This window comes from Dioscorea cayenensis, chromosome 17 (genome assembly GCF_009730915.1).
Source record: "Dioscorea cayenensis subsp. rotundata cultivar TDr96_F1 chromosome 17, TDr96_F1_v2_PseudoChromosome.rev07_lg8_w22 25.fasta, whole genome shotgun sequence".
Lineage (NCBI taxonomy): Eukaryota > Viridiplantae > Streptophyta > Magnoliopsida > Dioscoreales > Dioscoreaceae > Dioscorea > Dioscorea cayenensis.
The window spans coordinates 21,403,128-21,417,993 of record NC_052487.1 but is presented as its reverse complement, the minus strand read 5'-3'; the positions used below and the strand labels follow the sequence as shown (position 1 = coordinate 21,417,993).

Sequence of the window (14,866 nt, the reverse complement as noted above, 5' to 3'; positions counted from 1 at the left end):
CGTCTTAATGTTGTAGTGCCTACACACCAGATTTGCTATTTTGCTTGTTCACTGTTCATCAAAACTTGATCCTCTTTTATCCAATTTTGGGTTTTTGATGCATTCTTTCTTCTAATCAATTCAGTTTCTTTCCTACAATGCAATAACAATAAGATTAGGAGTAAAATTGGTTCAAAATAATTCACATTTAATTCATCATGAGTTAAAGAAAGTCTATACATTGAGTTCAAATTATACCCATCAGTACTATATAAGAAAATATGCCAACTTCAATACTCTAACAACATACTTATTAGATCGGTTGGTGATATCAAGGACCACAGTGTCATCAAGCACATTCTCTACCTATTTTAGGGCATTTTAGACTTTACCATCGATTACCAAAAGAGTACTCGCTTTTAATTCAAATTTAGCCCCTTCCTCTCCAATTCTTAATTGCTTTAGAAGAATGTTCCCTTTCCCCTACCTTGGAGTTATAATATATGGTAGATACCCTAAGCTCCAAATTGGATAAAGTTGTTTTCTTCAATTCATTCATCACTTACCATGTGGAAAAACAACTGCCTATTCCTTTAAGGCAGACTCACATTTCTAAACTTGGTGCTCTCTTCATTCCTTGAATGCTATATGCATGTCAATTTTCTACTTACTTAATTGGATCCTCTAAGGCGGTGATACTGTGCATAGAGACTTCAGGAGGGATCTTATTACACCACTTGGCCACTAAGTTTCCTAGGGTGGAGATTTCGTTAGCCAAGCTAGCCACAAAGAAATTAATTTTATCGGGGCAGTAGCATTTGCCAATACGTGAGGTCACCTAACATCTCCTGCCACAATCACTAAGAAATCTTTATAGAATGATTTAACAACAAAGCCCCTAATAGAGTTCAAAGCTCAAATCTTGGAATCATTGTACTGTGAAGGAGCATCAAGAATTATAGAGCATAGCTTAAGAAGAGGAAGGGTGAAAGCTTGATGAGATACCGTTTGTTTTTAGTTGCTTTTAATAAATCAGCCCTTTCATTGGGGTTCTTTCTTCAAAAAAACAAACAAACAAACAAACAAACAAACAAACTTGATGAGATACCGTCACTCAAGGGGTGAACCTCCTGGACTGTGTTGAGGGTGTGTGGTGCGAAATGTTACAAAAAATTCCTTCCAAAGATACATATATACATGACCATTGAGCCATCTGTTACACTAGAAAAGGGTGGTTTCATCATTTCTAACCACTGAGGTAATACAACACCTAAATAGTGGTAGGTAACTCAGTAGTTTTTTCCAGAATTAAGAACGAAGTTCTTGAATGATGTTGCCTAGATAGGTTCCAAAATTGTCCATTCTGAAAATAATTGAAATGGATAACTTGGATGCCACACCATCCCCTCCAATCAAGATCTTTCACAACCAATTCCCCAATTCCCCATAATAGCGAGGTTGAAATCATTTATGTTTAAAATTTTGCATCCCCTTGAGACAAAGGTTTGCAAAGGTTTTCCAATTCACTTACCTGATACCAGGCTTATCAATGTATGGACCAAACCACAAGAAGTCTTAGACGAATATGATTAATGGCCTTTACTCTAATATATATATATATATATGTTGTTATCAAGGTAAACATAATGTTAATGAGGGTTAATTGCATTTAGCTTTCCATAATGATAATGTAGATTATTTTAATGCAAGCAATGAGCTTTTCCCATTTTTATGAGCCTGCTTCCAGAAAAAGGAAAAAACCTAGAAGTGTAAGACAGCTGAGCATTAGTGAAAAAATAATCATGCAAAACTCCCTCCTTTCTCTTTCCTGATCATTCTTCACCTTCTCCTCCCCCCTTGCCATGGCAAGTGGGGGACAGAATGCCTTTCCTCCACCCCCTCCGCCTCCGAAATCTTGGGCCCAAATAGCTTCGCAATCAACTCTCACTTTGGAAAACTCTCCACTTCAAAATGCTCAGCTCCTTAATAAAATCAAGAATTCCACTTCAGACTTCATCAAGCTTGATGAAGACATTATGAACAGAGCCCGTATGAGGTTTCAACATGCTCTGTTTGGCAAGTTTTTCAGAAAACCTCCTCCTTTTGAGCAGGTTAAGCAGTATTTGCTGGTCAAATGGGCTGATCTCGGTGAGATTTCTATATCAGATCTACCAAATGGTTTTATCTTAATTCATTGTGGATCTCACGAAGTTATGCAGTGACTTCTTACTGGAGGGCCTTGGTCTATCAATGGAATCATTCTTCAGCTTTCTCCTTCGAAGCCATTCTTCGAGCCTGCGTTTGCCAAGCTCAACATGGCTGCTATATGGGTTCAGTTACATAATTTACCTCTTGATTTCTGGGAGGCGGATATTCTCGAAACAATTACATCTCACATTGGTGCTCTTCTTAAGGTGGATGATCTTACCACCTCTCTCACCAGGTCCAAGTATGCTAGGGTTTGTCTTGAGATTGATCTTTCTAAACCCCTCTCTTGTGGTTTTTGGCTTGGTGATGCTTTTAAACGAGTGTTTGTTCTGGTGCAATATGAGTGATTGCCCACATTCTGTTATTCTTGTGGGCTTGTAGGTCATGGAACCAACTCATGTCTTCGAGCGGCTGTAACTAGACGAACAAGCGCTCCTCCACCCTTTCGTGTTTCACGGGAGCAGGCGGTAGATCCCTGTTTTGTTCCGGTAGTTAATGCTCAGATGTTGGAGTCTGGCTTGATGCCTAATCATTCGGATATACAAATGAATATTGATGATCCTCAGTCGGAGAAGGAATTTGGGCCCTGGTTGATTGTTGCTCACCGGCATGGTCACGGAGGTAGTCGTTGTGACGGCGTTCGCGCTAGTCACACGGACACTAACGGTGCAGTCGATGAGCAACCATTCACCAAGGGTGGACAAACGGACGTTACCGTTCCCCGACAAACTGTTTTGAGTAGCATACGTGGTGGATTGAGAGGGAGGTCTAGAGGTGGCTTTCTCGCTCGTCACGCCCAATGTTTTGATCAAGAAAATGTTGATGTGACTTCACCTTCTGACCCCACTATCCAACACGGTTCTCTGATGGAATGCATCGCGCCGAATGTGCCTCAGGACTCTAACGCCATTGTTTTTTGAGATCCCCCCTCTTTCCTGGTACCCATTCAAGTGATCTTCTCCCCTCCCAAGGATATTCATCTTTCCTAAATTTCTTCGAAGACTGTGCACTCCTCTAAGCATCGTTTGAATTCTCCGCCCCCTGACGTTCGGTCTTTCATCTCTTTGCCTCATCTGCCTTTGGGAGAAGGTTCTTCTCTGAATCACACCATGTTAGTTGATAAAGTTAATGAAGTTCTTTAGTACCCCCCCCCCCTTCTGATGATAACTGTGAAGAGGATGTTGAAGAGGATGATAAGAAGGGTTCCTTTGAAGATAGTGATGAGGAAATGGGGGAGGATGATGGCCTGGATGATATGATGACACTTTCTCATTACCAATCCGAAGTTCGTAGGGAGGCCTTGATCAGGAAGGGTGCTTATGTGGATGAAGGTTCCCCCAAAAAGGGAAGGATTATCACTGAGGGGAGTAATGTCTAATGTTGTGTCTCTCTGAACATGTTCTTATTTCATCATATTTTTATAATTATGAATCGATTTAATCTTGTGTGCTGGAATTGTAGGGGCATCTCTTCGGGGGATACCTCCAACAGAGCTCATAACTTTATTCGTAAGTTCAAACCTTTAATTGTACGCTTTGTTGAAACTAGAGCTAATGAAGATCGGGTCTTCCGTTTCTGTAAGAAGCTCCCTGCAGCATGGGATTGGGTTGCAATCCTTGCTGATGGATATTCTGGAGGTATAATTATTGCTTGGAATAAAATTATTGGCATTGTCTCTCCTGTTGTTATCTCTAGGAGAGCCCTGCATTTAGTTATTTTTAATAATGTTCTCTCCAATTGCATTATTTCTGTCATTTATAATGCTTCTAATATTCAGTCTCAACGCAACCTCTGGTATGAGCTTTCTAAACTCTTGGCTATTAACATCCCTTGGTTCATTATTGGTGATTTTAATGCTATCACTTCTAAAGATGATCACAGAGGGGGCTCGTATGCTTATTACTCTCGTAAGGCTACGAATTTTCTCAATTTTATTGAAGCTAATAATCTTCTTGATCTTCAGTTTTCAGGTCCTAAATATACTTGGTGTAATAATCAATCGGGGGTTGCTAGGAGATGGGCTAGGCTTGACCGTTGCCTGATTAATTTGGCTTGGTCATCTTTGTTTGGCTCTTATACTCCCAAGCATCTCCCGAGACTCCATTCTGATCATGCCCCACTTCTTTTTTCTAGTTTTAAGCATAGCTCTTTTAATAAAAGTACTTTTAGATTTGAAAAATCACTGGCTTGATTATATTGGTTGTCATAATGCCATTCATTCTGCTTGGGATTTTCATCCTCATGGAAATCCTATGCATGTTGTTACTCACCTTTTGGCTCGTTCTCGTATTAAAATCAAAGCCTGGCGTGCTTCTGGGTTGAGTAACCTAGATGCTGATATCCTTAATACTGAAAATGCCATTACTTCTTTGGAAATTACTGACTCCTTTAATGTAGATGATCTCCCTCACCTTGAAGAGATGTATGCCAAGCTCACGGCCCTCCATCGCCAGAACTCCAGGAAGTGGTCTCAACGTGCTAGAATGTAATGGTTCGTGACGGGGACATGAATACAAAATTTTTTCACTCTATTAACCGCACCCGTAGGCATTTTAACACCATTTCTCAAATTCGGGATATCAGTGGAGCTTCTTTCTCTGATCGGTCAGGTATTGAACATTCTTTTCTTAATTTTTATTCTTATCTTTGGTCCAAGTCTTCCAACGATACTTTTTCAGATGTGCTTGCTGCCCTCCCAGATGACCTTCCTTGTCTATCCATGATAGATTGTGAATTCCTTTCTAGGGAGGTCTCTCAAGAGGAAATTCATATGACTGTTTTAGATCTTCCCTCAGGTAAAAGTCATGGGCCCGATGGTTTTAATGCTGAATTTTATAGATTCTTTTGGGCTGATATTGGTGATCAATTGAAGGATTCGGTGCGATACATTTTTGCTAATTCGGTTATGCCTTCTTCGTGGGGTAAAACCTTCATTACACTTATTCCTAAAAATGATAATCCTTCCTCTATTTCTGATTATAGGCCGATCTCCCTATGCAATGTGTGCTACAAGATTATATCCAAAATTCTTGCTAATAGATTAAAATTGGTTCTGCCTAAACTCATTGGTAGGGAAGAAGTTGGTTTTGTGGCTAGCCGTTGTGCTTTTAACAATATTATTGCTTTGCAAGAAGTAGTGCACTCTCTTGAAAAGGATTACCAGTTCCCCCCTAGGATGTTAATTAAAATAGATATCGAGAAAGCTTATGACAAGATCAGTTGGAATGCAATTCTTGCTACTTTAACTAAAATGAATTTCCCTTCTATTTGGGTCTCTTGGAATAGTACCTATCTCAGGTCTACTTCCTTCTCTTTACTTATTAATGGTCAACCTTCACCTTGGTTTAAATCCTGTAGGGGAATTAGGCAGGGTGATCCGATGTCCTCCTTTCTTTTTTATTATTGTTTCTCAGAATCTTACTTCTATCCTTAATCATGCTCAAAATCTTGGTATGATTCCTGGGTTCTGCAATCAACTTAAATGCAACTTCAATCATCTTATGTTTGTAGATGACCTTGTTCTTATCACTCATGCTTCTAGATTGATTGCTAGAAATATTATTTTTTGTCTCTCTATCTATAATAAAATCTCTGGTCATTCTCCTAATGCCAAGAAATTGGCGGCCTTTTTTCCTTCTTAGCTTAACTCTCGGGTGGCCAATAGTATCAGTTCTATTCTTAATTTTAATAAAGCATCCTTCCCTTTTACCTACCTTGGTGTTCTGGTCTCTCCCAAGCGGTTGGCTAGGCAAGTGTTTACTTCTATGGTTGATAAAATTAATAGGCAGTGTTCTAGATGGAATCATTCTCTTCTTTCTCCAGTGGCTAAGGTTGTTCTTATTAATTCCTCTTTGCTCTCAATTCCTATATATTATTTGTCTGTCTACCCGGTTTATGACACTACCCTCCAAGAGATCAATAGAATTGTCAGGAGGTTCTTTTGGTATGAAGGTAGCAATCGAAACGGCATCCCTGCTGTTACTTGGGATGATACTACTAGATCTAAAGCTGAGGGGGGTATGGCAATCCGTAATCTCCTTCATGCAAAGCATTCTCTTATGGCCAAAAACATCTTCCACTATTATAATTATGATAACTATATTTGGGTGGATATCCTGTATGTCAAATATGGCAGGATTAATACTTGGGTTGATAAGACTCCTGCTCATTGTTCTTGGTTCTACAAAGGTTTGCTTCTTTCGGTTCATAAGCTTAGAACCTGTTTCTGGATTAAAACTGTGAATCCTAATCAAACTACTTTGCTTTACCATCCTTGGTGCTCTGATATTCCATTAGCCTTAATCCCACTTACATTAATTCTGATTTGGATTTGTTGTCTCTGAATTTGTCTGATTTTATCTGCAATGACAGTTGGGATCGGAATAAATTGCAATGCTTTTTGGGGATAATTTTGATTTATTTTCTAATAGGCTGGGCATTATTGATTGCAATACTTCTAATCATTGGGTTTGGTCCCCCAAGTCTGTTAATTCTAAGCTTGCCTCTTCTGTTTATCACTTTCTTAATCATAATTATAATTGGGCTGATGATTGGGTGGGGTGGAAAAAACTTTGGGAGTTGAATGTTGCTCCTCGGGTTAAACACTTTATTTGGCTGGTCTTCAAAGGTAGAATTTCCACTTCTGAATATCTGTACTCCATTGGCTTGGGCCCCCACAATACTTGTGCTCTTTGTGGTCTGGATTTTGAATTGATTGAACACTTATTTGTTCAATGCCCTTGGGCTGTTGATGTTTGGACTATGGTTAGCCAGAAGGTTAATGTCTCTATTAGTTTTCAGGATGGATTTCGTTCCGGTTCCTGGATTACTAATGCTGGGTACTATGTGTTCATAAAATCTGCTATTGCTAGTACTACCTGGTGTATATGGAAAAACTGGTGTGATAAAATTTTCAGGAACACCTCTGCCAATTGCAATGTTATTGCTTGCAGAGCTATGTCCCATGCTTTGGAATTCTCTTGTTCTCGGGGAAATATGGAGGGGAAGCTTCTACTTCTTAACAATTTCTCCAACCTTCTTGGAGCCTTCCTCTTTGTCTCTAGCCATTGGAATCCTGCAAATGAGGTAAGTGGTGATGGTTTCTTCTGCGCCAACTCTTATTATTCTATTTCATTTGCAGGTTCTTGTTCTAATCTCGCTCTGAATGCTGCTGATGCTGAACTTCAAGCCTTGAAAACTACCATCTCCTGTGCTATTCAACGTGGATTTTTTATTAAGCACTTGTTCCTTAATGCTGAGGCCTACAAAGTTATTTTTCAGATGCAACCTTTTGAGGATTTATCTGATATTCAGCTTCTCCTAAATAATGCTGGCAATCCTCATGTTTATCTCATTCCCCGGACCTGGGCCTATCCTGCATTCAAGCTTGCGACACATGGTGTCAACCTGCATTGTCTTAATCTTTTCCTTCATGGTCGTGAACTTCCTTACTGGATTATGAAATGTTTTAGAAGTAATGGTTTTGATTTTTAGCTGTCTTGTAGCCTTATTTTTACTGTGTCGGTATCATGTATCTTTTGTAGTTCCTCTTTTCCCTTAATAAATTAGCTTTCGAGCTCTTTTAATTCAAAAACAAAGCATGGTCGGTGGATCAATAAGATAACATCGAAAAACATCTATTAATTGTTGTCCATTCACATGAAACTAAGATGACTATCATGAATTTCTCTCCTTTGCTCTTCTATTTGGCTTTCTGTTCCATTCTCATCTGTTTGATTGCAAAGGACATTGATAGCGATCACTTAGCATTGCTTGAATTCAAGAATGGAGTCAAATCTGATCCCTCTGGAGTCCTTAATTCTTTGAACAACACTGTTTATTTCTGCAACTGGACTGGTGTCTCTTGATCTCACAAACACAAAGGTAGAGTCACAGCTATCAACCTCTCCATGTTGGGACTGGGGAGGAGGGGGGCTTCATATCACCCTCCATTGCCAATCTTAGCTTCCTCAAAATCATTGAGCTTTCCAGCAATCAATTCCCCGGCAAGGTCCCCTCGGAGTTTGGCCGCCTGTTCCGGCTGCAGTATCTGAACCTCAGCTTCAATGCGCTTCATGGCATGATCCCTGTGAGTTTGGCCAACTGCTCTAGACTGAAAATTGTCAGCTTGTATAGCAACATGTTCACCGGTCCTATCACTGTTGAGCTTGGTAACACTCTCCTTGAGCTTAAGATTCTGATTCTGTCTAATAATAGTCTCACTGGAACCATTCCTTCTTCCTTTGGGAACCTTTCTTCTCTTGTTTCACTCTTTCTCAAGTCCAATAAATTGCTATGGATCATCCCTGAAGAACTTGGCAGGCTGTCAAACTTATTGCATTTTCAGGTGGCTGACAATTTTCTCTCTGGGACCATCCCTACAGTTTTGTTCAACATTTCAACTTTGGGTTAGTTTAGTGCCTCAACAAATCATCTCATGGGAGCCTGCCTTCAAGTTTAGGTCTCAAGCTTCCTAAACTCAGAGTCCTTCTCATGGCGAATAACAATCTCAGTGGAACGATCCCTGCTTCACTGTCCAATACGTCTCTTCTTGAGATTGACTTTGCAAACAACCGGTTTAGAGGGACAGTGCCTCCAGTTTTCAGTGGGATGCATGGTCTTTATTATCTGAATTTAGAACAGAATCAGTTTGAAGCAAGAGATGCCAGTGATTTGAGCTTCATTGACTCCTTGGTGAATTGCAGCAACCTGCAGGTATTCTCTATTGCATACAATGATCTAGCAGGTGTCTTGCCTTCATCAATAAAGCCAACTTCTCCATACATATGAGTCATTTATTAATGGACGAAAACCATTTCTCAGGTATCATTTCTCCTGGGATTGAAAATTTAATCAATCTGATTCAATTGGATTTAAGTGCCAATGATATCACTGGCCAAATCCCAGAGCACATAGGGAAACTTACCATGTTACAGGTTCTGAATTTAGCGGGCAACAAGCTCACAGGTTGCATTCAATCCAGCATTGGCAATCTAACTCTACTGTCAGACATCATCTTGTCTTGGAATAGATTCGAAGGCACCATACCTTCCACTATGAAAATTCTCAGGCAACTCAGAAGTCTGTCTCTGTCTCGCAACAGTCTTAGTGGGAATATACCCGGAGAACTCTTCAGCCAATTGTTTGCAGTTGGTGACTGTAATTTAGCTGATAACTCCTTCAATAGAACTATTCCTTTAGAAATTGGAAGCTTGATAAATCTCCAAAAATTGGAATTGAGTGGCAATAGATTTACAGGTTCAATCCCTGGGACTATTAGTGCATGTGCAGTCTTGGAAGACCTCAAGTTGCAAGGTAATCTCTTACTGGTTCCTTCATCTTTTAGCGACTTAAAACTCCTTGAAACACTTGGTCTAGCAAACAATAACTTATCAAGGTTTGCCCCAGAGTTCCTACAGGATTTCAAGAGTCCCTCTGTTTTGGACCTTTCTTACAATCACTTCCGGTGAACTCCCTGTAAAAGGGGTGTTTGCAAATTCATCTTCAATAATCTCAGTTGTTGGAAATGGTGAGCTCTGTGGGGGTCTCCCACAATTTCACTTACCTGTCTGCCTTAAGTTCCATAACAGAACAAGCAAACGATCTCTAGTGCTCAAGATTGTGATCCCAATTGTTTCCTTTTTGTTGTGCTTTCTCTTGCTCTTACTATTTATTTTCTTTTATCGGCAACGAGAATCAAGAACCTTGTCTGTTTCGTATGAAGAGTTTCCGAGAGTTTCATACAATGATTTGGTCAGAACAACAGATGGCTTCTCTGCTGGTAATCTCATAGGAAAAGGAAAGCATGCTTCTGTTTACAAAGGAAACCTTTATGGCGTCAACAACACCATGATGATGGCAACCAATAAAGTCTTCAGTCTAGACATAAGAGGAGCTTCAAAGAGCTTGCTCTTTGAATGTGAATCACTCAGATGCATCCGACACAGGAATCTCATCAAGATCATCACTTCATGCGTGAGCATTGATTCAAAGGAGTGTGTGGTCTCTGTTGTAGTTTTAGGCCTCCCATGCTGTGTTGATTCTCCAAATGAGAGGCTTAGCATGAGTCATGTGTCAGATCAAATGCATGTAATTAGGGACCATTATTTACGCGTTGGATTAACGAGTTTATAAGGACTCCACCTATTAATCTATATATTTCTCTGTACGTGAAGTTGTGTTTCTTTAGCTGTGAAAAAAAATTTTTTTTGAAAAAAATGGATAAACGCGTTCATTAAAAAGCTTTTAAAAAAAGCGATGAGTGAGCCAAGCTCTACAAAAACACCCACCAGGAGTGGGAAGAGGAAGAGACCAGTACAACCAGAAAAGATAAGGAAAGGAAGAAGCCTAAAGGAAAGAAGATCCTTTAGGGGTACAAAAGAGTGAAACAACTAATCCTCGCCAGGAGAAGGGGGTCTTGATGTCGGGAGATCCTGAACAGAGTCTCTGGTAACCAGAAAATCCAGACTCCTCTTAATCTTAGCCATAGGTTCCTCAATCTTCGCCTTCTTTGATTCAGGAGCTGTATTGACCAAAATAACAAAATACGATCAATCTTCAGGATAACCGAGTCAGGCGACAGACAAGTGGAAGTGAAAATGCGTGTATTTCTTTCAAGCCAAATGTGCCAAGTGATTGCCCTCACAAGCAAATCCCACAACGGGGATAGGGGTTTTGCCATCGTTCTCCTCCAATTCCCCCACAAGTCTTTCAGGGTTATAGGAGACTGATGGACCCCAAAAAGATGTAAAAAATAGTTCCAGATATGCATTGCAAAAGGGCAAAGGAGAAGGAAATGATTGGCAGTCTCATTGTCCCCATGACACAAAACGCAAGTAGTAGACTGAAGGAGATTACATCTGCGACGGGCTAAGTTGTCAAGTGTCAAAATCTTATCATCCCAAGCAAGCCAGTTGAAAAGGTTAATCTTTTTTGGACACAAGCTTTTCAGGATAATAGGAGTCTTAAGGCAACGCAATCATCCATCATTCAAAAAGTTATAGAAGGATTTCACAGAAAAATTGCCATTTGCCGTAAGAGTCCAACGTTTTTCGTCCTTCCCAGGAGTAAGGTGCCCAATGGTATCGTTAATATGGTTACTCCATTCAATAAAGTCATTCGAGATGAACCTTGACATCCTATTAGCAAACTCCCTGATAGTTTCCTCCTTGGTAGGGGTCAACTGGAAGAGATTGGGCCATATGTCTGCCGGGGCGTTACCCCCCACCCAATTGTCTAACCAGAAGAGAGTAGTGGCCCCATTCTTGACAAGGGGGGAGAGAATTTTTCTGAAAGCATGTAGAGAGTGTAAAATGCCATTCCAGAAAAAGGAACGCCTTCTACACTGCTTATGGAAAAGATTCCACTCTGGAAAGGATTTGAAATAGTTCTGTCTAAAGATACCCTCGCCACATCAATGCACGCCAGAGGTTATCTTCCACCACCATTTGCCAAGTAGGGCATTATTGAAATTTTGCAAATTTAATATACCCCAACCACCCTGATCTCTCGATCTGCAAATTCTCATCCAGCTAACAAGTCTGATTCTGCTTCGCTGAGTGTCAGGACCCGACCAAAGGAAGTCCCTATGAATTTTATTAATTTTCTTCGTAACCCAAGAAGGAAGTTTGAAAACTTACATCCAGTAGGTGGGGATAGCCGTTAGGACAGAGTTTAACAGGGTGAGTCTTCCACCTAAGGATAATAATTTAGATTTCCAGGAAGCAAGTCTAGAACGGAATTTAATCAGTAAGGAATCCCAGTCCTGTCTTCTTGGTCTACCGCCCGAAATGGGGATACCAAGATACTTGACTTGAAGGACATCCGAATTGCAGTGGATCGTTCTAGGAAGGGCGATGTGTGGAAAAGTGTTTTTTTGCGAGGTGTGCAAGCAAGTTTTGTCTGAGTTGACCCTGAGGCCAGAGATACCTTCAAAGATGTAAAGCAAAAGTCTGATGATTCGAAGGTCTTCTCTACCACCATTCGTTAGGATGAGGAGATCATTTGCAAATTGCAGGTGGCACATTTTAATTCCAGTGTTGCCCAGGACCACCCCATGGAGAATACCAGAGTAAAGGGCATTGTTAAACATGGTGCTAAGAACGTTCGTCACCAGGACAAAGAGGAGAGAGGGGGTCTCCCTGACGGAGTCCTCTACGGTACCTAACATATCCCGTTTGACGACCATTGATCAGAAACTTTGCTTTAGAGGAGATGAGGATCGAATTAATCCATCCAATCCATAAATCACTAAACCCTCTTGCTTTTAATAGCTCCATGAGGAAACACCAATCAACCGTATCAAATGCTTTGGCAAAATCAACTTTTAGGATTAGTCCCCGGAGGTGTTGTTTTTGCATGTAAAAGATTAGCTCATTTGCAGTAACAATGTTATCAGTGATACACTTCCCTTTAATGAAAGCCGATTGGGTCTCATCCACTAAAGCGTCAATCTTAAGTCTCAGTCTGTTAGCGAGAACCTTGGAGATGATCTTAAGTGACGAGTTGATCAAACTTATGGGACGGTAGTGCGAGGGGTTTTCGGGGCTTTGGCTTTTGGGGATAAGCGCAATGTTGGCCCAGTTAATTCATTCCAGGTTGGCTCTCCCCCAATAAAAATCATCACAGAGTTTGAAAATGTCATCTTTGATAATATCCCAATATTTTTGGAAGAAAAAGATTGGGAACCCATCCAGTCCAGGGGCTTTATCAGCATTTAGATCGAAAACAGCCCTTTTAATTTCCTCCTGAGTAAAGGGGAAGTCAAGGAAGGAAAGGTTGCTTTGGAATTTGGAACCCAAGAGAATTGGCCAATTCACTTTAATGTGGAATGCTTGGGCTGTGCCACAAAGGTTCTTGTAGAAAGCAGTGAAGGAGTCGCTAATGCTTTTCAAGTCGTCATCCCTAACATTGTTGTGAGTAACCCAAGGAATAAAGTTCCTATTCCGACGACCATTGGCAACTGAATGGAAAAAAATAGTATTTTCATCTCCTTCATGGAGCCAAGTCACCCGTGCCCTCTGCTTCCAGTATACCTCTTCGTGTTTGAGAATCTGGTATAGATCAATTTTTAAGGAAGAATCCTTGGCGATTTCCTCCTCAGTGAGGGATCTCCGTTCTTTGTAGGAATCAAGAAGGTCTATCTCGTGTAATAGAGCCAACTTCTTAAGTTTAATTGAACCAAAATCTGATTTTGCCCAACGTTTTGAGTTGATCTCTTATGAATGCAAGTTTCTTGGCAAGGGTGAAAGCCCCACATCCTTGTGTAAGAAAAGAGTTCCACCAGGTATTGATTAGGTCAGGAAAGTTATCCACCTCACACCATGTCCGTTCAAAGTGAAACGGACGCTGGACCGAGGGATGATCGCCAGATTCTAGTCTAATAGGGACATGGTCAGAACCCAGTCTAGGAAGACAATTTTGAGTGGTTTTGGGGAAAAGAAAGTTCCAGTCCAGGTTGACTAAGAAGCGATCAAGTTTAACCCAAATGGGGTTGGCTTGCCCGTTGGTCCAAGTAAACAGTTTGCCAAAAGAAGGGGGTTCCAGAAGTTGAAGGTCCCTAATTAAAAGTTGTGCAAGCTGTTTACTTGGACCAACGGCTAGTCGACCACCTCTTCCTTCAACTGTTAAATGTTATGGTAGTCTTACAACATTTGGCCAGTCTCATAACAGCTAGTCGACCACCTCTTCCTTCAATGCTCTTTCATGGAGCACATTTGGCACTCTTTAACAGTCTCTTTGGGCTTTCTTAGTGGCCAAGCATTCTCAGGAACTTTTGCAGCTAGTAGAGACATAGACTCACAAGCTCCACTCAAAGCCACATGGGACTTACTATCCATGGTTTAGAGTAGAAGGCAAGTGTACCTAACTTAGTCTTGCTCTTGATGGCCTGGACTATTCTTATAGTTAATCATATTTCTTTTTTATGGGTCTCTACAACTCAAAGTAAAAAAGAGCAAAGCTAGATGCTTAATTTAAAGTAGTAAAACGTAATTTTAAATTTTTGGGTTTCCATGAAGGAAAAGACATGAGTGATCTTGGGGAGTTTTCAAACTCACATGGATCAAGGGTGGGTATCTTACTATAGTCATTTTTCATTTTGAGCATCGAACTTTAATTTTTATCATTTTGGTCACCCATTTTTAATTTGTGTTTACCCTCTGGGTACCAAAGATTATGGGGAGAATTTGATAACATTTATGCCAAATTTGCCATGCCAACACCAGTTCACGAGTCATCTACATACGTGGATATGCCGCATCATTAAAAAGAGCCACATGGCCATTCTTATTGACCGATTTGCTAGGCTGATATGACATGTACAGTGTTAAGAAGTGTGGTCATGTGGCCTTTTTGATGGCATGTCATGTGTGAGAGACCGGCCCACCTCAGTGAGACCCAGAAAAAAAACTCATCACAAGCCAGGTGATCAATTAGTGAGAGGCACTCACTTTAACTGGGACAAAAGGCTTAGGTCACGGGTTTGACTCCGAGGAAATGAGAAATGCCCAACTAAGCGAAACAATACCTGGCTTGTGATGAGTTCTATTTTGGATCTCACTAAGGTGGGTCGGTCTCTCACATCATGTCCGTGCATTTAGATGGCACAATGAACTAGTATTAATATAGTAAATCTAATGTAAATATCATCAAATTCTCTCTCAGAATCCCTTTGCTATCT

General features: G+C 40.6%; 1 protein-coding gene across 1 annotated transcript; it reads left to right on the top strand.

Annotated features, from left to right (window-relative positions):
- The first annotated feature begins 7,879 nt into the window (after window positions 1-7,879).
- LOC120280226 (receptor-like protein 34) lies at window positions 7,880-10,294 on the top strand. The gene is made up of 2 exons (XM_039287002.1): window positions 7,880-9,501; window positions 9,595-10,294. The coding sequence occupies exons 1-2, from the start codon at window positions 8,973-8,975 to the stop codon at window positions 9,654-9,656; spliced, it is 591 nt and encodes a 196-aa protein (XP_039142936.1). The 5' UTR covers window positions 7,880-8,972; the 3' UTR covers window positions 9,657-10,294.
- Window positions 10,295-14,866: the final 4,572 nt, after the last annotated feature.